Source organism: Otolemur garnettii, unplaced genomic scaffold, assembly GCF_000181295.1.
Source record: "Otolemur garnettii isolate 467f Iridium unplaced genomic scaffold, OtoGar3 scaffold00014, whole genome shotgun sequence".
Lineage (NCBI taxonomy): Eukaryota > Metazoa > Chordata > Mammalia > Primates > Galagidae > Otolemur > Otolemur garnettii.
The window spans coordinates 16,037,604-16,059,835 of NW_003852409.1; the positions used below are offsets into that span (position 1 = coordinate 16,037,604).

Here is a 22,232-nt window from a genome sequence, read left to right on the forward strand (position 1 = left end):
TACCAGTAATTGTGCAGACTGTATTTTAGTGACTTTTATGCCTGTTTATTTTCTGTAATTCTTACATTTTATAAATCAAATACCGTAGTGTACTTCCACTAGAAATTAATTTATAATTGATTATTTATACTAGATGAAGTAGCAGGTCCACGTTTAGTATTAATCCACTCAGATTAACTTTATCTAACTGAACTTTTGTATCTATAGTCCATTATATTGCAACTTTTTAAATAACATTTTTAACAAAAGAACTTTGTTTTATAAAGCATTTGTTAAAAAAAAAAAAACCCCATCTTGCCAAAAACCATTACAATTTCTATGCATTGTGTAGTAGTCAGTGATGTCAGTGTTGAGATTTTGCATGTTGTTATAGGTGCTCTTTTCTGTGTGTGTTTGTGGTGTTTGTTTATATGGAATTGTTAACCATTGCTGCTATCACTTACTGTAGTTAAACTGAAAAACTGTGTTAAAAGGCTGTGCCAGTCAACATCTGTGTGTGTGACCTGAGTATGTACTTTGTCGTTTCACATTTTGAACCAGCCTCTGCAGAAGGGGATACTGTGGTGTCAAAGTGGTGCCAAACCTGAGAATCTTGTGTCATATGTATAACTCCAGGGTACATCAGCTTTGCTCCCACACTTCACCAGCTCTCTGAAAGCAAAACATTTGCAAAAAGAAAAAGAAAGCAAGAATTTTGCAAAGAAAAAAAGAAAGAAAGCAAGAATTCTGAACTTTTTTTAGTGCTCCCTCCCTTAAAATTTTAAATCTTTTTATTTCCTGAAACTTGAACACCTTACAGAAAAATCCAGTAGTGTGACAACAGAGCCAAAGGATTTCCCTTGATCTGGGTATTCTGAGGCTGAACAGTGTTAACAACAGAGGACTATGGGTGTAGACCTCGTATTTGTGGCTTACTGTTTGGATTGTGTTTAATATGATTATTTAGTAATTCGATTTCCTTATAAGGGACCCTTGAAGCCTCACAGTTCCAAATGTCAACTTTTACCTGCAGCATTTGCGTGGACTTCCCTGACATAGCTGTTGCCTTATGACTGCCAGGACTTTTCTATGCCCACCTGTCCAGTCTGATTCCTGGTGTTTCCATCTTGCCTCAGCAATTCCAAACCAACTGAAAGTAAAGAGAAAATTGTTTCAGCAGACAACTATACATTGTTAAAATTCAACAGGGGGAAATACCATTATGCTTTATTTATACTTTTACAACAGGAGGGAACACTGTCATAAAGCGTTAAGGAAAGAAAGCTGCTTCCTGAAGAGCCTATTTATACCAACATGCCAAAACTCCTCACTTAATGCGGGGCTTCCTACTGTCAGTTCAATGGGTTTACAATTACAAGATTCTTTTAATAAAAGGATAATCTCCCAAATTATATAGAGGCTTTTTGTGTGACTGTCAGATCCGTAGCAGCAGCCAAAGCTGTATTTGGATACATTTCTACTGAAATTCCTAATTTAATTCCAAAAACATTAAAACTAATTCATCAAGGCCCCCACCACTTCTTTGCTCTAAGGAAAAGAAAGGCAGATTTTAACTATGAGTCTTTCCTCTAGAATATACTTTAAATTATTGTCCCTCAGTGAGGTGATAAAGTGATAAAAAAAAATTCAGTCTAAAGAAGTTCTGCCCTTGTCTGGTGGCCTCCAGAGTCACACAAAAGTATTTCTTGATTCCTTCATCAGATGTTTCTTTCCACCAAGAATTTCTTTTCTACACCAAAGATAATGGCATGATTTATCTTGATGATTAATAATCTGTTAGTGGCTCGGCGCCAGCCACATACACTGAGGCTGGCTGGTTCAAACCCAGCCTGGGCCAGCTAAAACAACAATGACACCTGCAACAAAAAAATAGCTGGGCATTGTGGCAGGCGCCTGTAGTCCCAGCTTCTTGGGAGGCTGAGGCAAGAGAATCGCTTAAGCCCAAGAGTTGGAGGTTGCTGTGAGCTGTGACACCATGACACTCTTTAGTGAGACTCTGTCTCAAAAAAATAATAATTTTTTTTTTCCTGTTAGATAGCAGTGGGCATGTTTATTTGAATCCCGCTCTTGGATTTCCCACCTTTGGGTCTTCTGGACATTTTGTATGTCTGTCCTGAGGTCTTTTTGCCCAGAGCAAATTTTTAATCAGATAATACATAGCTTTCTACTTTCTAGGGTTTCCAGTATCTCTGGAAAAAGCATGACTTTAAATGCTCTGAGGGTTAAAGTTAGACATAAATTTGTCAAATTATCCTATGGTAAATAATTGTCTGCACCTTTCATATTATAATCTGAAAATGTAACTGTAACCCCATAGGCCTGAAACCCTGTGAGAGAGGAAGTGGAAGTGTGTTAGATTCAACAGAATCACTATGTACAATTCATTTATCTGTAAAAATGAAGAGCTTTCGTGGTTTAGCAAAGTGAATGCTGTGTTCAACTTCAAGAAGGCTTTCCATCATACAAATTTTAAAAATGTTTTGAAGCTTGCTTTTACCCTGTCACTTAAAAGTTAATTGGGAATAAAAAGATAGGTTTATTAATATAAGTAGTACAATTTAAGACCGGACATCTATATTGAAATATAATAACCATAATTAACACTCAGAAAAAATATGAAAAAATACTGTACCGTTGATTGAGGATACATTTACTTTTCCCCCATTTGATAGATTATGTTTAGATACTCTAGTCACTTTTAACTGATTTATGTGAAACAATGCGTGTGTGCCAGTTGCAATCAAATAATATTTAACAACTTTTTTTTTAAGCTGCTACAGTTATAATTTGTGAAAGAAAGAACAGAAAGATGAATTAAAATGGAGGGAAACTTCTGTTAATATATTGTGTGACTGGGATGCTCTTGGTCAATTGATCCATTGCCAGCTGGAGTTTGTAATTATAACAGAACCTTTTGTGTTAAGAGTACACTATTGGTTTCATTTTATCTTGCTGCTCACTGATCTTTTACCCTAAGATGTTTTCATCTTTATCAGGTCACTGTTTTTGTTTCATATCTGTCTGTGTACTTGTGCTCTAATAAAATTCTAGTTTTATGTCCCAGTAGTTTATTCCAGTGTGTATATAATGTTTGCCGCTACTGTAGTGTAATTTTCTATTGTTTTCCATATTTGTTGGTACAGCCTAAAAGTTATGGAAAAAAGAAAAGCAATCGAATAAAGTCAGCTTAACAAGTGTTATTGATGTCTCTATAATGAGAGCATGCTTCAGTCACAGTATTCTGTCTGTATTTGGGTATGATGACCAGTCTTCATTCATTTAATAAATTGTGTTCTGCAAAGCTGGCTGATTTTTGTAGCTGCAACAAACAATTTAAAAAACAAATTAAACTACATTTTGAAAAAAATTATATTGGGCTCGACATTGCCCTGGCCTCAGGATATTTAGCTGATGTGTATTGAGCCAAGCCTCCTGGGTTTGGTGTTTTCCTAACCACCAAGAGTGGGGAATCCTTAGCAGGGAAGCAAGCATCTGTGCACGTTGACTGCTGAAACAGCCTGTAGGGCAGCAAAACCCTTCAGTAAAGTACCTACTGCTGCATCAGTCATAGGCTTCCTGGAGCCCCAGTCCTAAAAATCTCATTAATGGGGCAAAAAGTCTCACGCAGGACAAATGAATTCATTGTCTGTCTGTGGAGCGCTGTTGGCTATTTTTCTTTACCTCCAGTAATTTACTTGTTAGATGCTTTTTAAGTAGGTGCAAACTTATATCAAGCTAAGAAGGTATCATGTTCTAGGTTTCCTTATTTCTAGGATAATCTTTTTAGTTATAATTCTCCATGTTCTGTTATTTAACACATATGCCAGTGTTCTTTGAGCAGAATGGATACAGTAGAACTTCTGTAAGTCGACCACTCAAGAAACTACCTGGTCAAGATATGGATATGGTCAACATAAAGAACTAGACCTATTGATTGATACACACATGTGGTGCCTGTCCAGTTTATGAAAATGAAGTCCACGTAAGGAGGTGGTCAACTATGGAGGTTCTACTGTAATTATAACTAAGTTGGCTCATTTCAGACATCTTTTTTGTGTCACTAGAACTAATAATAAAAAAACATTAGAACACCTGAAAAATGTTTTCTCTCAATAGACAGTTATTTTGTAGAAATGCAAATTTGTCTTTCATGTCTGAATAATCCACCAAAGTCTTTACTCATAGCTGACTGTTCTAAATAGAAACAATGACTGCATTTTTGTATGACAGTATTTTAGATTATATTAAAATTACAAATAGTTATAACTTTGTATTTTCATAGTACTTAAACAAGTAACCCATCTTTGAATGTGTTTGCAGGTTACACATTTTAAGTGTGACTAATTTTATTTCCTTGATGGGGAAAGAATATTAGAACTCCAGTTGAGTAATATGTACCTACAAATCAAAATGTTTTCTTAAAAAATATTTTTCCTTTATTTATAATCTTTTTCAAGAGGATTTCATGTGACTAAAACGGATAATGTGTATAGAATACTTGGTAATATATCATTTCAGAAGATAATTTTAAAAGCAAATACTTAATTTGATGGCAAACCTGTTCAGGCTGCATTATTGTTTTTAAGGTGGAAGCAAAACTAGCATTTGCTTTATTATGATTCATAATTCTTTTACAGTGCCAAGGCAATAAATATTCATTGTGAGAATGAATATTTATGAGTAATTTGGGCAAATACTAATAAATAGGAAATAAAAGTCATAGGACTCATTGCCAATAGATAAGAACTTAACAACATTTTGGGGTTTTATTTTGGACTTTTTTCTTCATAAATGTAGTTCAAAAATTGTAATTAAACTGTATTTATTATTCTTTCTGTTTATAAAGGTATTTAGCCTTTAGGTTTAGTGAGTTGTTAGATAGCTACATAGTTTTCCATTGTATAGCTAGGTCCAAATCTGTTTTACAGTGCTATTGTTGGATTGGATTTGTTTCTAATTTTTCACTTTTATAAAATTTGCCCAGAACATCCTTGAATATACATGTATGTACACCTCTCTAGTTAAATTCTTAGGGTAAATTTCTAAAAGAGGAATTTCTGAGCCAAAAAGAAAAATTATTTATTTTTCCTGCATATAAATTTCCAAAGTCCTAGTGATTGTTATGACTTGCAAAAATAATATATTCATATTATAAAACTTAAAGTACCATGGAAGTAATAGCTATTGTGGTGTGTTTCCATCCATATTTTTTTCTATATAATTACAAATCATTTAAATTTTATTTTCCTTATAGAATCGTGCTATGCATATTATCTTAAGGTGAATTTTTCTTTTTAACTAAATAATATATTGTAGAACAGTTTCCATGTTAGCATGTAGAAGGGTAGCCCAATTTTTAATGACTATATGAAAATATGTGCAATTATTTCATTATTCCTCTATTAATGGGGTTTAATGAACAGTTCTCTTTCCTATTTGCATAGGTATCTACATTGGCTTTTGTTTTTGCTTTTGTAACTTAGTAGGTAATTTTATCTTTTGTTGAAAGGTCCATCTTCCCCCAACAATTTGAACTAGAGCCTTTATTACATATTCAGTGTGCATAATTACATACTGAATGTCTGTTTCTTTACCAGTAACTTACAGTTTAAATTACTGCAGTGTTACAGTGCATGTGTATATATTTTAAAGTCTCCCAGTTACTGTTTTCAAAATTACCTTCCTTTTCCTATACATTTGTTCTCTTAAACTTTAGAATCAACCTGACAAGTAACAACCAAGAAAAGGGAGATTTAATTAGAATTACATTGAATTAAAGATTACTTGAAGAAATTAAACATCTTTATAATATTGCGCCTTCCCATCCAGGTACATAGTCTAAAAGACTAACTCTTGTTGGGTGCAGTGGCTCACACCTGTACTCCTAGCACTCTGGGAGGCCAAGGCGAATGGATTGCTTGAGCTCACAGGTTTGAGACCAGTCTGAGCCAGAGTGAGACCCTGTCTCTAAAAATAGCCAGGGGCTGTGGAAAGCACCTATAGTCCCAGCTACTTGGGAGACTGGGGCAAGAGAATTGCTTGAGCCTAAGAGTTTGAGGTTGCTGTGAGCTATGATGCCACGGCACTACCAAGGGTGACAAAGTGAAAATGTATTTAGGGCCAGGTGCAGTGGCTTACACCTGTAATCCCAGTACTTTGCGTGACCAAGGGGGGAGGATCACTTCGGTCCAGGAGGGAAAGACGAACCTGGATAACAGGCCGGTGCCTCTTGATGACTTTTTTTACCCTGTTTACCAGAAAGATCGTACAATTTTCTTTGTTCTTAGATTTTGGAAATTTCATCAAAATATATTCATATGTACGTCTTTCACTATTTGTGTCATAGTTCATGAACCTTAATACCCTGCAATTCAAATTTCGCACTGATTAATGGAACTTTTCAGATACTCTATCTTTCACTCTGTCCTTTCAGTTCTTAAGATGGATATTTAATCTCCTGGATCTGCCTTCCATGTGTCTTAACTTTACCCTCATATTTTTATATTTTGATTACTTTGCCCTGTAGGAAAGTTCCTTCTAGATCACCAGTTTGCCTTTTAGTCACATTCATTCTAAGACTCAGCTTTTCTATTTTTTCAGGTTACCTTGAGGAATCTTCTATTCCATTCCTACTTATCACTTTACCATTCTATGATGATATTCTTAGGTACCATTCTAATAATGATGTTGATGGTGTACAGATTACTTCCATTTCTGACAGTCTCTAAAGAAGAAACTATCTCATCCTTACAACAAATTCATTTCAAAATGTTATGGCTCTAACTCCCAGGAGATATTTTATTACATCTCCCCTATCCTTTTATGTTTCCAATGGGAATATGAGGCTTCCCTATAATGGCGGAACATGTAGGGAAAATCATATAATTTATTGTTCAAACCTGGATAATTTAGAACATGAATGGGGCACTATTACAATTACACCCATAGGACAAAGTGGAGCACTCCCGAGAAACTGGGAAGTACGTCAGCCCTAAGCATGTGTAGCAGTACTGTAATGATAGTCAGACTGTTTTTATACTTGAGAAGAATCTGCACAATATACTCTAGAGACCCAGAGACAGTCAATTAAGATCAGTATCTTAGAATCCTGCGTAAATGATTGAATCACAGATCGTGAACATCAATCTTTTATTCAGATCTTACTGGCTGCCTAACAGATGTTACTGCACCTCTGTTCTAGGTGCTAAGGTCACAGAAACCCCATCCTCAAGAAACCTTACCATCTCTGAGAAGGATGTATTTGCCATCTCTGCCTCAGTGTAGCTCCCCACCCCCTAGGTTCTGTTCTAACAGGTGCATCTGCCCAGGTACTTCCTAATTGCACATAAAAATGACGAAATGATGTGAAGAAATGCCTCCGCCTATCTTTTATTCTCTGCAATGAAGATGTTTTTGTTCCTTAAAAAAATTTTTTTTTCAATCATTTTAAGTTTCCAAGATCTTCCTTGTTTTTCCTTTTGCAGTGAAGGCTGTTTTTGTTTTAAGCATGCATTAATTATCCTCTCACATCACTCTAATGATACAATTGAGATGTTTTAAATTTTGTCTTTGGTTTTCTTAATTAACTTGATCTTCAGAGGGAGGAGTAGGGAATGTGGAATCAGTTGCTGTGTTTGTGTACCTTGGTGACCATCATGCTGATAGTTTTCTCAATCGCCAAGTGATCTTTGTGTAGTCACACTTCAGAGTTCAAGTCGAGGTTGATCATTACTGGTAGCTGATAGAGACTTCCTTAGAGATTGTTAAAGTTTCCTGTTTGATACATCTGGACAGAGCTCATTTCTGTAGGTAATAGTTGAACACAGGGCTGTGTGAATGGACTTAAGCCAGCTGTAATGAGTGCCAAAGAAACAAGCTGGGAAATTGGAACTCTCTGAATTGTAGACACAGGGAGGGTGTTACATTCGAGGGTTTCTTTGCTTTTCTTAGCGGTTTTTCTTTTTCCCTTCTCTGTGTCTAATGGGACTACCCAGAATTCCTGGAGGCATTGCCCCGTTTCCTCTCTCTGGCCCGGAGGGTAACCTTCCATGTCAAATCTCCCTCATCTTACCCAACTGTACTTGCCAGCGCCTGTGCTGGTGGGAAACGTCAGCAGTGGTTGTATGGAGAGCAGGAGACCGTTCCTCCCTGGTGGTCCTCAGACTACACTGCCGTGCCCCACTTTCCTAACCCTGAGCTTGCAGCTCGTCCCATCCTCCAGTGGAAACAATAACTCCAGTCCTTTAGTGGTCCCACCTTTTTCCTGCTTTTTATACTCAGTTATAAATGTTTACTTTTGTTTCTCCATCAATCTTTAGTTTCCTAAAGATTTCCTCAGTCGCTTCTATCCCCCAAATTTAAAAAGCAGTTTATTAAGTAAATGTAGTTTAATCCTTAAATATACTCAGGAAGGAACCGTGTATGTCGCTTGATCATCTTCACACAGTGTCTTTCCCGTTATGTACACATACAAGCATCGTGTACCTGCTTCCCTGCTGGACGAGGACTTGGTTTCCTTTTTCAATGTGTAGCATGTGTCCTATGGTAAAAATGAAAGAACAATAGAATTATTTAAGGTCCTATAATTGTTTAATGTAATAAGTAAACGTAATCATCCATGTGAAACTGTAGGGGTCATCTGAATAAATCAGACACAGTTACTCCTATTGAAGGTAATCCAAGTAAATTTTGAGGAACCACAATACTTTTTCATAATCATGAGATGATGAGATCTTATGTGTAGTCTTTCTTATTTCTTTTTTCTTTTTTTTTTTTTTTTAGAGACAGAGTCTTACTTTGACACCCTCAGTAGAGTGCTGTGGTGTCACAGCTCACAGCACCCTCTAGCTCTTGGGCTTAGGTGATTCTCTTGCCTCAGCCTCCCAAGTAGCTGGGACTGCAGGTGCCGGCCACAAGGCCCGGCTATTTTTTTTGTTGCAGTTTGGCCGGGGCCGGGTTTGAACCCGCCACCCGTGGTATATTGGGCCAGCGCCCTACTCACTGAGCTATGATTGCCGCCCTTCTTTCTTATTTTTTAAATGAACACATAGGCTGGGCATGGTGGCTCATGCTTATAATCCTAGCACTCTGGGAGTCCTACGCAGGTGGATTGCTTGAGCTAAGGAGTTCAACACCAGTCTGAGCAAGAGCTCGTCTCTAAAAAATAGGGCGTTGTGACAGGTGCCTATAGTCCCAGCTACTTGGGAGGCTAAGGCAAGAGGATCACTTGAACCCAAGAGTTTGGGGTTGCTGTGAGCTATGATGCCCGTGGTGCTCTACTGAGGGCAACAAATAAAACTCTGTCTCAAAAAAAAAAAAAACAAAAAACATATAATGTATGTATTTATGGGTTTCATAGTGATATTTTGATAGGTATAGTGTATAGGAACAGATCAAGGTAATTTGCATATCTATCATCTCAGATGTATATCATTTCTTTGTGTTGGGAGCATTCAGTATCCTCCTAGCTATTTGAAATTCTACAATGTATCATTGTTAATAGTCATCCTACAGTGGTATAGAACATTCAAACTTATACTTCCTTTCCAGATGTAATCTAACCTGTATTCTTTGCTGAGAAGTTTAAATCTATAGTGTCTGATCCTCTTGTGGTAGTGAAGTCATTGAAACTCAGGTTTAAATACTGGTTCTTCTACTTATCAGTTCCATGACTGAAAAGTCATGCCTGGCACAGAAAGAGTATCTCGGTAAATATTGGATGACTCAGTATATGAAGTTATTTAACCATATGAGGCTCAGTTTCCTTGTCTGTAAAGTAAGGATAACAGTGGGCTTACTTACAGGTTATAGGTAATTTAGGTGAAACCTCTTGGCATTTAGTAGACATTCAGTTAGTACTAAGTATATAGTATAATATATATAGTGTATAAATTATATACTAGAATCCTTTGATTAATAATAAGTAAGTCCTACAAATAATAGGAGTTACCTAGGGCGATGGGGTTGGTGAGGGGACTATACCTACGTGACACCGGTGCCTCCAGGAGTTTCTGCACTGTTTATTCCTCGCCTGCATTTATTAAAGCAGATTGTGCATTCTGCAGTTCTGAGCAGGATCAAGACTTACAGGGTGAAGATACAGTGTTAAGGCACATGCACACCAATTGCAGAGGTCTGGACCCAAGTAGAACACACTTAAAAAATAGTAAAGCAAATGCGAGGCGCATACTGAAGGAGGGAACAAGGGAGTGGGGTTAGGATGGAGAAAAGCTCAGTAGACGTAAGTTTGGAATTGAAATCAAAATTGGAATTGGAAAAAAAAAAAAAGACTATTTTGTTTGACACTAAGACTACGTGGATATTATTAAGCTCTGTGTGGGAAGATGTGGTGTGGATGTCCTGCGTGCAGGTGTATCCTGGGGACAGAAGGAGACGTGGCCGGGTAGAGAGAAGCTCTTTAGTGTGAGCAGTGAAAGGGGCTGCGAGTTAGGTAGAGCGAAACCCATTTGCTCATTGCCCTGGTAACTGCCTTAACTTTTCATTGTGCTGTTTCTCCCAGAACTAGTCATGAGAGCTTTGTCTAAAGATAGAAACCTTCCAGACAGGGTCAGAACTATTAGGCAAAGTAGAGGTTGGCATTGTTTTCATTTTGAGGTGGCCTGCCTGCCTTGACTCTCCTTTTCAATTTGAACAGGTTAAGCCTGGTTTTAGCAAATCATCAGGTGTAAAGAAAGGACAGCTAACGGTTAGGGACTAGGTTATCTCTTTGGCAACCAACACTTAAAGTAAACGTATTGAAGAAGACCAATGTTTATCCGAAGTAGTTTTGGCAGTTTAAAATACCTTCCCTCTCCTCTGAGAAGATGGGAGCCCCTCTGGAGTATTCCTCCTTCTTTCCCTAATTTTTCTCTCATTCAGCCTTCCCCTTCTAATTTGAAGCTAGTTGATGGGTTTTGGACTCAGGGTTTAAATCTCTCTCTCTTTATTGATTTGTGAAAAGAATTGAAGAAACATGCCAACACCATTTCATTTAAGGCTTCCCACGATGACACCCAAGACATTTGAGACAGAATGTTACAATGAAATGGTAGCACTTCAGGTGCTAAGGATGTGTATGTAATTTTTCTTTCTTTCCTTCCTTTCTTCCTTCTTTCCTTTTCTCTTTTTATTGCGGTTATTATAGAAATGCTATTTTTTCCAGTGAAAATTTTAGAAAGAACATTTTTTTTGTTTTTTAGCATTCATTTTTTTCTATTATTAAAATGCCTACATTAGTGCATAAGTTAATATATATAGTGAAATAGTTGAGATTAAATGCAAGGTTACTGCCTTGATTCCATGCTACCAACATCGTTCCCTGCTTCATTTATTCTAATATATGTATACCTGAAAAAAATTATTTTTTAAAGTGTTATCTTTTAGGAGCTCTCTGTTTATTAATATGATCCCAAGATATAATTCTCTAAAGAAGAGCATGGCAAATTATTTTAATGCTTTTATTGTTTTTGTTTCTAGCTTATTCTACTAAGCTCAACAAATTTCCTGTATTTAATATTAATGATGACTTGAATGATCTGTGTACCAGTGCAGTAAGCCCAAATACTACCAAAGCCACCCGGTATGCCCTGAATGTGTGGCGATATTGGTGCATGACCAACGGGCTCAAAGATCACACGGACATCACCAAGGTAAGGGACTTTTGAGTTTACTACTTTTTCAGCCAACTTCATTGGGCTTCAAAGTCCCAGGCACTGCTCTTAGAATTATAGAGAACACAGAATAGTTACTTTCTGCCTGGGAAAACTTTTAAAAGGACATAAAATAGAAAAATATTTATAGTACAAAACAGAATTTAATACACGTGTTTTAGGAATTCATAGTACAGAACTGTCTGGAAAGTTCAGTTGGATAAATTAACTTCAGTGTGGTGAAACTAGAGAGAGAATTGCTATTTCAGCTACATTTTGAGAAAGAAGTAGGATTTTAGTAGAATTAGATGAGGACCGGAGTCTTCTAGGCTGAGTGATGGAAGGAAGAGTAAAATCTGAGGCAAATCTTAACCTGCAGAAGAGGAGTCATACATAGATACAGCAGACTAGAAAAACAAGGTCAAAGCTAAAATCTGGTGAACACTGAGAATTCACTGAAATGTATTGTTTTGCTAGCAAGAAACTTTACTTGAAAGGATTATTGCAGTGGGGGTGGGAGGCAACTATTGCCATAGGGGGAATTACTCTGACCCTAAGATCCACAAACATCTAAAGAGCTAGACAAGGGGCGGCGCCTGTGGCTCAAAGGAGTAGGGCACTGGCCCCATATGTTGGAGGTGGTGGGTTCAAATGCAGCCCGGGCCAAAAACTTGCAAAAAAAAAACAAAAACAAGCTAGACAAAAGTGCAACCACTGAGGTTTTTTGAGCAGGAAGGGACATAAAGAGGTACTCTGGAGAAGTTAACTGGAAGTGATGAGCAAAAGGTTATTTAACATGCTTGGTCCTGGCTGAGTGCCATGGCTCACACCTGCAATCCTAGCACTCTAGGAGGCCGAGGCAAGTGGATTGCTTGAGCTTATGTGTTTGAGACCAGCCTGAGCAAAAAGTGACGCCCAGTGTCTTCTAAAAATAGAAAAACCGAGGCAAGAGGATCTCTTGAGTCCAAGAGTTGGAGGTTGCTGTGAGCTACGACGCCACAACACTTTACCCAGGGTAACAGCTTAAAACTCTGTCTCAAAAAAAAAAAATCCTTGGTTCTCAGTTTCTCCATTTTTAAAATAAGCTTTTAAGATTCCTTCCGAGTTGAGGTGTTTAAAGTTTGTGAATGGAAGCAAAATAATTTTAGACACGTGGAAAGATTCTGTATTTTGTTTTGCCATATTGAGGCTAAATCAGATATCTAGATGTTCCAATAAGCAGTTGAGAATGTGAGATTTTAAACATGGTAGAAATAATAAAGCTGGAAATATATATGGAACTGTTTTGAAAATAGAGGTCATAGTTGAAGCCCAAGGACAGATGAGGTCTTGGAGTTTGAGCGACATGTTTAGGAGACCAACAGGAGGATAAAATAAGAAACCCAGGTTTCCACTTCCAGTGGCATGGTGCCCTGGGTAGTGTGAAGGCCTTTCTGCTGTATGTGTTCTCCCCCCTCCCCAATAAAGTAGAGGTAAAACTGGAGCAGTGAACAGTAAGCACAGGTGAAAAGCAGGGTTCTCCCTGAGGGTCTGTGTAGATAACATTATTACAGAGGGGAAGAGGACAGGTAGATGAACTAAAGAATCCTTGATTAAGGAAAAGACCTGAAAGGATTCTAAAGATCCAGGTCAGTAACAGACCCTGGATCCTGCCAGAGTCATATGCTAATAATTGTTAAGGGAACCATCCAAAATATAAGCGCTCAGGTTTAGTTTCAGATTAAGATAAACTAAATATGTGCTCATTAAAAACAACCACCACCACCACTCAAGGAAATAGCCTACCATGAGTGAGAATGAATAAAAACAACAAAAGACAGATTTAGACACCAAGGACTTTAGATAGTAGATTGAATAGTAGGTAATAAGCCATGTATGACTTATTTAATTTATTTATTTATTTAGACAAGAGTCACTTTGTCACCCTAGATAGAGTGCCATGGGACATAGCTAATGGCAACATCAAACTCTTGGGCTTGAGCAATCCTCTTGCCTCAGCCTCCTGAGTAGCTGGAACTATAGGTGCCCACCTCAATGCCCAGTTAGTTTTTCTATTTTTAGTAGCGATGGCATCTTGCTCTTGCTCAAGCTGGTCTCCAACTCATGAGTTCAAGCAATCCGCCCACCTCAGCCTCCCAGAGTGCTAGGATTACAGGTGTGAGCCACCATGCCCAGCCCCCAATGTATGGCATTTTTATACAAATAGAAGAAATCATAAAAGTAAATAATATGCTAATGAAAATGATCCAGCAGATTTGAAAATAAATTGACATTCATCCTTCAGGCTATAAGAGAATAAAAGGGTCCAGAATTACCCTCCTGCTTTAACAGCTAGGAGGCTGAATACAATATGTGAAATCATATATGATAGAACAGGCAGCACAGGATGTGATCCCTGAGACAGAGGAAACAAATGAAAAGAGTGCTGTCCTCCCTCAGGCTTCCTGCCTGGAGGCAAATTCTGAAGTGCAGTCAAGGGAAGGGAATCTGAACAGAGCCTGGCAATCTCAGAGTTGTGGGGACACAGCAATCAGAGTTTGGGGAGGCTGAGGATATAAATACACTAGAAAGAAATTAACATTCACTGAAAAAATGCCCAAATCCACAATTCAGCAATGTAAATTTCATAATTTTTGGCATCTGATCAAATATTACTAGACTTGGGAACATGTGACCCCTACATAGGAGAATAATTAGGTAAGTCTTTCACTTCTAGCCAATTTGGAGGGCTGGATTTACCCTTATTTCTGAAACAATAAAAAAATAGACAAAAAATATAAAACAGTATTTTGCAAAGCTCCGTATAATAAGCACAGAAGGATTGTGATCTTTGAGAGACAGGAAGAAAAAAGAAGGTGCCCCAGCTTGCTTTCTTGAGAGAGTTAACAGATCTGTGGTGTGGGGAGGGAGAATCCAGCAGAGTCCCGCAGACCTTCTGAGAGTCCAGAGAGACCAAGATGGCTAGAGTAGTCCTAACAGAATACTCAAAGGCAGAGAGCCAAAGAACCCTCCCATCCCCCGCCCCCAGACCTGAAGACAGTCCCTCTCAAATATTCAGGTAAGTACTGAGCAGCATATGCAGGTGAAGAAGCTACCTGAGGTTGCAAAGAAAGCGCCATTTTTACCAGCCAGGTGGAAAAACCTCAGGATTCATTGAGAATGAGGAGAGTACTCAGAAAGGTCATATTAGGTATGGAGAATAATTAGCCCCTAGACTGAACTCTACTCTCATCCCATCCAAGGATGTCTGCTCTTGCTGTTTCTATTGAACATTATACTGGAGGCTCAAGCCAAGACCTGTTCAGTTAGGCAGTAAAGTGAAATAGCCTTCCAGAATTAAAAAGAAGAAGTAAACTATCTTCTTATGATCATATTTATAGAAAATTCTAAAGAAACCATTAGAAAGCAATTTGAAATAATAAACTAGTTCAGCAGGGTTGCAGGATGTGAGATCAATATACAAAAATCAGTGATCGGGCCAGGCATGGTGGCTCATGCCTGCAGTCCTAGCACTCTAGGAGGCCAAGACGGGTGGATTGCCTGAGTTCGCAGGTTCGAGACCAGCCTGAGCAAGGGCGAGACCCCAATCTCTGAAACTAGCCCTATGTTGTGGCAGTCACCTGTAGTCCCAGCTACATGGGAGGCTGAGGCAACAGAATCACTTAAGTCCTGGAGTTTGAGGTTGCTGTGAGCTACTGCACTCTACCAAGGGCAACAAAGTAAGAGTCTCTCTCAAAAAAAAAAAAAAAAAAGAATCAACAATCAGCAAACCAAAAATAAAATTAAGAAAAGAATTCTATTTAACAGAAAAATTCCAGATTATTCACTGCAAACTACAAAACAATATTTGAAAAAAATAGACATAAATAAATATAAAGACAACCTGTGTTCATGAATTAGAAAATTTAGTATCGAAATGGCAGTAATCAGCCAAATTATTTATAGATTCAGTGTAATCCCTATCAAAATCTCAACTGTTTTTTGCAGAAATAGGAAGTTGATTCTAAAATTCATACAGAAATATAAGTGACCCAAACTTGCCAAAACAATCTTGAGAAGGAAAAACAAAGTTGGAAAACTCACACTTCCTAATTTCAAAACTTACTACAGAAAGCAAGATTGTGTTCCATTGGCATCATACGTAACAGATCAGTAGAATAGCATTAAGAATCCAGAAACAAACCCTGACATTTACAGTCAGTTGATTTCAAGAAGGAAGCAAAATAACTCAATAGAAAAGAATCACTTTTTGATAAATGGTGCAGGGATAACTGGATATCTAATGCAAAAGACTGCATTAGATGTCCAGTTGGACCCCTACCTCAAACCATATATACAAATTAACTCAAATAGATCAAAAACCTAAACTTAAAAGAGCTAAAGCTATGAAATTCTTAGAAGAAAACATAGAGGTAAATCTTCATGACCTTGAATTAGACAAGGTTTCTCAGATATGACAGCAATTGTACAAGCAACCCAAGAAAAAACAGATAAACCGGAATTCCTTAAAATTAAAAACATGTGCTTCAAAAGATACCACTTTCAAGAAAGTGAAAGGCGACTCACTGAATAGGAGAAAGTATTTATAAATCTTGTATCTTATAAAGGACTTGTATCTAAATAAATAAAGAATTATGAAAACTTGGCTCAGTGCCTGCAGCTTAAGCGGGTAGGGCGCCAGCTGCATACACTGGAGTTGGCAGGTTCAAATCCAGCCCGGGCCGCCAAACAACAATGACAACTACAACCAAAAATATCTGGGCGTTGTGGCGGGCATCTGTAGTCCCAGCTACTTGGGAGGCTGAGGCAAGAGAATTGCTTGAGCCTAGGAGTTTGGAGGTTGCTGTGAGCTGTAATGCCGCACTCTACCCAGGGTGACAGCTTGACACTCTGTCTCAAAAAAAAAAAAAAAAAAGAATTATGATACTTTACAGCAAAAAGTCAAATAGCCTGTTTTTTAAATGGGCAAATGATCTGAATAGACATTTCTCCCAAGAAGATAGACATATGGCCAATGAGCACTTGACAAGATGCTCAGTATTATTAGACATCAGGGAAATGCAAATCAAGACCACATGAAATTCCACTACATATCTAATTTGATGGCTAGAATTTTTTTTAAGAAGAAATAACAAGTGTTAGTTAAGGTGTGAAAGAATTGGAACTCTCATATTCTTCTGGTGGGAATGTAAAATGATGCAGCTACTTTGGAAACAATCTTGCCATTCCCCCCGAAGTTAAACCTGGAGTTACTATATAACCCAGTAATTCCACACCTAGACATATATACCCAAGAGGATGGAAAACATATGTTCATACAAAAACTTGTACACAGATATTTACTGTAGCATTATTCACAATAGCCAAAATGTGAAAACCACCCACATGCATTAGTAGGTGAATGGATAAACAAAATCTAGCGTATCCATACAATGGAATGTTATTCAGCAATAAAAAGAAAGTACTGATCCATGCTACAACCTGGATGGACTTTGAAAGTGTTACGCTAAGTGAAGTAAGTCAAACACAAAAGGACAAATACAGACACAACAGAAGAGGCATGTGTTATTCACTTATGCGAGGTACCTAGAACAGGCAAGTTCATAGACACAGAAAGTACAGTAGAGGTTACTAGCCTTGGGCAAAGAGGAAATGAGATATTATTTAATTGGTATAGAGTTTCTGTTTGGGATGATAAAAATAGTTCTGGAAATGAGTTGTGGTGATTTACAACTTTGTGAGTGCAATTAATGCCACTGAACTGTATGCCTAAAAATGGTTTATAGCAGAAGAATTGCCTGAGGCCAGGAAGTTTATGGCCAGCCTGGGAACATAGGCCCTATCTCTACAAAAAAGAAAAATTAAATATTTTGAAGTGGACAGATTGCTTGAGCTCAGGAGTTCTAGACAAGCCTGAGTAAGAGTGAGACCCCGTCTTTACTAAAAATAGAAAAACTAGCCAGGCATAGTGATGGATGCCTGTAGTCCCAGCTACTCGGGAGGCTGAGGCAAGAGGATCGCTCAAGCCTAAGAGTTTGAGGTTGCTGTGAGCTATGATGACATAACAGTACTCTACCCAGGGTGACAGAGTGAGACTGTCTCAAAGAAAAAATAAATAAAACAGAAATTTAAGAAATAATAAATATTTTGTTATGTATATTTTACTACAATTTAAAAACCCAAATAAATCAATAAAAAGGTCGTTATTTCCTTATAAATAATAATTTTAAATGATTATAGTATGTCAATAGTAATTTTAAGATTCACCTGTTCTCCGACTCCCACCATTTCTTCATGGCCACTAGCTTTAAGTCTTGTCTTCCAGATTCTCTAACACACTGTGGCAGCTGTCTGTACTGTGAACCTGTATATTCCCATGCAGGAGTCTATGAAAAGACCCTTGTTTCTCCACACCCTCCATCATTTAGGTAACGTCCCCATCCCAGGTGGTGAAAATTGCTCAGCTTTCCAGTAGAGCGTCCCTTTCCCCCGCTTCTGGGTATTAATATTTCTTAGTTGGCCCCTGTGTGACCTAGAAGAATAATGGCTAAGGAAAAAGAAATGTCTCAGTCCTCTGCAGTCCATTTTACATGATCCTCCCGGATTAAATATCTCTTAAGAAAGAAGAAAATATCTTAGAGAATTAGCCAACATTAATGAAGAGAAGAAATGGCATCAGGTGCCCATACTCTTTAATTTGACTCTCTTGGTTTCCCTACAAGATAATATTAGTTAGTTCTAGGTGTGTCTTTAGAGATAGATAGAACTGGCAAGTACCAGTGCCTGATTATGGTTTGGCATCTGGCAAGCCCCAAATTTAGTTGCTTGCTCAAGGGAGAAAGCAAGGAGTCGAGTCAGACTTCACGTATCATCTGAATGAGCCTAGTGTGCATGCCGGCCTCACTCTGTGAATAAGTGCACACCGGCCTCACTTTGTGACCGCTGTGTGTTGGATATAGTGTTTTCCCCACAAGTTATCAGAAGTGTCCCCTACTCATCCCTGATCCGTATCCTTCCAGTTTGCTTTCTTACTGCCTTAGACTCAATCACTAAAAAAATGGGGCATCTCTATTCATACCTTTCTAAATTAAGTAAAATTTGGTAAGTGCAAATTTTTTTGTTGTCAGCAATGGTTACTTCAAGATTCATTTGTTTTTAAGAAAAGTATACAACCACTTGCAGTTCATACCCATTTTCTCCACTTTCTCCATCCCCCCAGCCAAGATTATTACAAAGAAGAGTTAGAGGTGTTTCTCAAAAAAAGCAATTCTTGGTTCTATTAATACTTGTCTTACACCCTGTCTCTTGAAAGTGTCAAGGATTGATACGTAGTTCCAGAGCTTTGGAATTTGCCCGGCAAGTCAGTTTTCTTCTTTTATTCTTTCCCACCCATCAGTCCCATAACCAATCCCTTACTTCTCTTTGGTCATTTTTTATATCAAGGAAGCCAAGTTTCTAATCCTTGGTGAATTTTGATGTGGTAAATCAATTCAGAGTCATTAAAGAAGGAAAATGGTTTCTTGCAATTATCTTCTTAACTCCCTAATGACCGTGGTAACTTAGAGGAATAATCACCAGCCACAGCTAGGCCTAAGAAAACAAGATGCAGCCAACATGGTGAGAATGAACTGTTCCCTGGGTGCAGACAGTATAAATTTTGTGACTTGACATTTCTCTAGGAATTGCTTTCTGTGGTGTTTTTACTTTGAAACTCGTGATATTCTGTGGAAGTCAAGAAAAAATGTTCTGTATCCTAAGTCAGCTTGGTTCTCCTGATACCAAGGTTAATTCACTGATTTAACCCAGAGTTGTCGGTGCATTGGGTGCCAGTTATGTTTCTGGCCTTCTGGTGTGTGTTGAAGACCCCATCGTGAATGAGATATAGTTCTTGCTTTCAAGGAACTTTCAGTCCCCTTTTGAGAGATAGATATATAAATACATAACAGGCTATACAACATGGAAAGGACCATAATAAAAATTTAAACTAAGTGCCATGGGACTCCAAGTAAAAGAGTAACTTTGCTTAGGGGAGCTGGAAAAGCTATTATATAGAAAAAAGAATTTGAGGTGGTGCCTGTGGCTCAAAGGATTAGGGCACCAGCCCCATATACCAGAGCAGGTGGGTTCAAATCCAGCCCTGGCCAAAAACTGCAAAAAAAAAAGAACGAAAACAGCATTTGAGCTAATTTTGGAAGAGTGAATAGAGACTTTTCAAATAGAGAAGAAGAAAAGCATTCTAGACAGAGAAATTAGCAAGTACAAAGACTTAGAAGCATGAAAGGGCCTTGTGGTTTTGGGGAATGCCAGACAGTTCAATGAGGCAGGAAAATAGACGACAAAGAGAACAGAAGACCAAGCTAGAGAAATAGGGTGTGGACCAGTTATCTATTGCTGCATAACAAACTATCCAAAAAAGAAAAAATATCCAATGTACTCAGCCCTACTTTGAAATTAATTTATAGCTTTCATATGAAAACTATAACTCAATTATAGCCCAGGAATACGGGGAAAGGGCAGAGGGAGGGGAGGGGAGGGGGGAAGATGGGTGGAGGGAGGGTGATTGGTGGAATCACGCCTATGGTTCATCTTATAAGGGTACATGTGAATCTTTCTAAATGTAGAACATAAATGTCTTAACACAATAACTAAGAAAATGACATGAAGGCTATGTTAACCAGTTGGATGAAAATATTTCAGATTGTATATAGAACCAGCACACTATACCCCATGACTGCATTAATGTACACAGCTATGATTTAATAAAAAAAAAAAAAAACCTATCCAAAAAACTTAGTAACTTAAAGCAACAGTCATTTTATTTTCTCATAATTTGATGTGTTAGCATTTTGGGCTGAGCTCAACTGAGTATTTCCTCTATTGGCCTCACTTGAGGGACTCACATGGGTGCAGTCATCTGGGTATTAGATGGGAGGTAATTTGGGCTTCCCCACATGGCAACGTGATGCACTCAGACTAGGCAGAACCTGTAATATGACAACAGAACTCCTCTGAGGCCTAAGCTTGGAATTCACACATTGTCACTTCTGCCATATTATGTTAGTCATGTGGCCAGGCCTGTTTCAAGGGGTAGAGAAATAGATTCCACTTCTTGACGGGAGAAGCAGCAAAGTCACCTTGCCAAGGGGTTGTGTGTACAGGGAAGGGAATTGATGGAGCTCTCTTTGCAAATGGTCTGCCACAGAGTAGAAGCAGATTGTGAAGACTTATACACAAGGTAGACAGTTTAGAATGTATCCCAAGGGCAACAGGAAGCTGCCAGATGTTTGTTTTTTTGTTTTGTTTTTGATTAAGACACTGAAGTAAAAAAAAAATAAGATTTTCTCCTCAGCATCCCTTATTTAGAACTAGTTCCTCTCCTGCAATCCACATGGTTATTTCAGAAATCACACAGTAATAAGATGATGAGTTGTTTGAATTAGGAATAGGCCAATCAGAATCCCTCTTTTGGATTTTTTTATTTTTTACTGAAAATGAGAGTTAGTTTCTTGCTAAAAACCTGAACCTTGGGAGTGCTAGGTAACTGTGTCTGCAGCTGTATGAAGAAAGCCATTCTGCACACAGAAGCAGAGATGAGAAATAGAGAGCGTCCTGATGGCCTTGAAGCCCACTGTGTCTGACATCGCTCTCTGCCTACGCTTGTTCAAGTTTAGTCTCTCTCTTGCAATCAAAGAAGTCCCCGCTAATAAAAGGAGAGGCTAATACCTGCGAGTGGAGAGTTGCAAGTGACAACCTAAAAATCCAACATCAGCTGAGTTTGAGTATAATGGTTATTAGGAAATTATTTTAACTGATTATTGCTGGCCATTTAAGAAAGTTGTTCTTATGTTTTGTATACAATCTACTCCTTCTGATAGCTTTTTGTCTGAATTTCTTAGCGTTTTCTAGACCAACAATTAGGTTATCAGAAAATAATCCTATTTTGTCTTTTTCTTTTCCTATTATATACATATGTACCAGTGTGTATACATAATAATTTCCTTTTCTTATGTGGTTGGCTGTACCCTCCAGAACAGTGTTATATATAATAACAATAATATTCAGTATGCTTACCCTTTTATAAGAAAGAGTCAAATGTTTTCATTGTGAGTATAATTTTTATAGTTTTTGCCTATGCAAATACTCTTCATCATGTTAAGATCTTTTTTCCTTCTGATCTAAACTTAATTTATATTTTTAAAAATTTTAAATGGCTATCACTTTTTCAAATACTTCTTTAGTATCAAGTTCATATTGCTTTTCTTCTTAATGAATGAATGTCAGTTATATAAAAATATGTATTAAGATTGAATTATTTTTATATTGTACAATAATCCCCACTTGTTTTGATGCAATATTGTCGTACTGCCATTCTGAATTTGACTTGATAATAATAGGCATTCCCTGTTTTGTAAGGTGAACTGGAACTTACATGTGTCAGAGTCATGCCTTCACTTTAAACAGTACCAAGGCTCGGCGCCTATAGCTCAACCAGCTAAGGCACCAGCCACATACATCAAAGCTGGCAGGTTCGAATCCAGCCCAGGCCTGCCGAACAACAATGACAACTACTACCAAAAAATAGCC

At 37.9% G+C, this 22,232-nt stretch overlaps 1 protein-coding gene across 3 annotated transcripts in view; it reads left to right on the plus strand.

Moving 5' to 3' along the window:
* The window catches only part of KIAA1958 (KIAA1958 ortholog), a 75,000-nt gene that overhangs the window by 49,017 nt on the left and 3,751 nt on the right, over positions 1 to 22,232 (plus strand). For all 3 annotated transcript variants that reach the window (XM_003785223.2, XM_003785224.3, XM_012802372.1), the window contains one exon: positions 11,476 to 11,648. In XM_003785223.2, the coding sequence (XP_003785271.1) occupies positions 11,476 to 11,648 (173 nt within the window). The remainder of the gene's footprint in view (positions 1 to 11,475; positions 11,649 to 22,232) is intronic.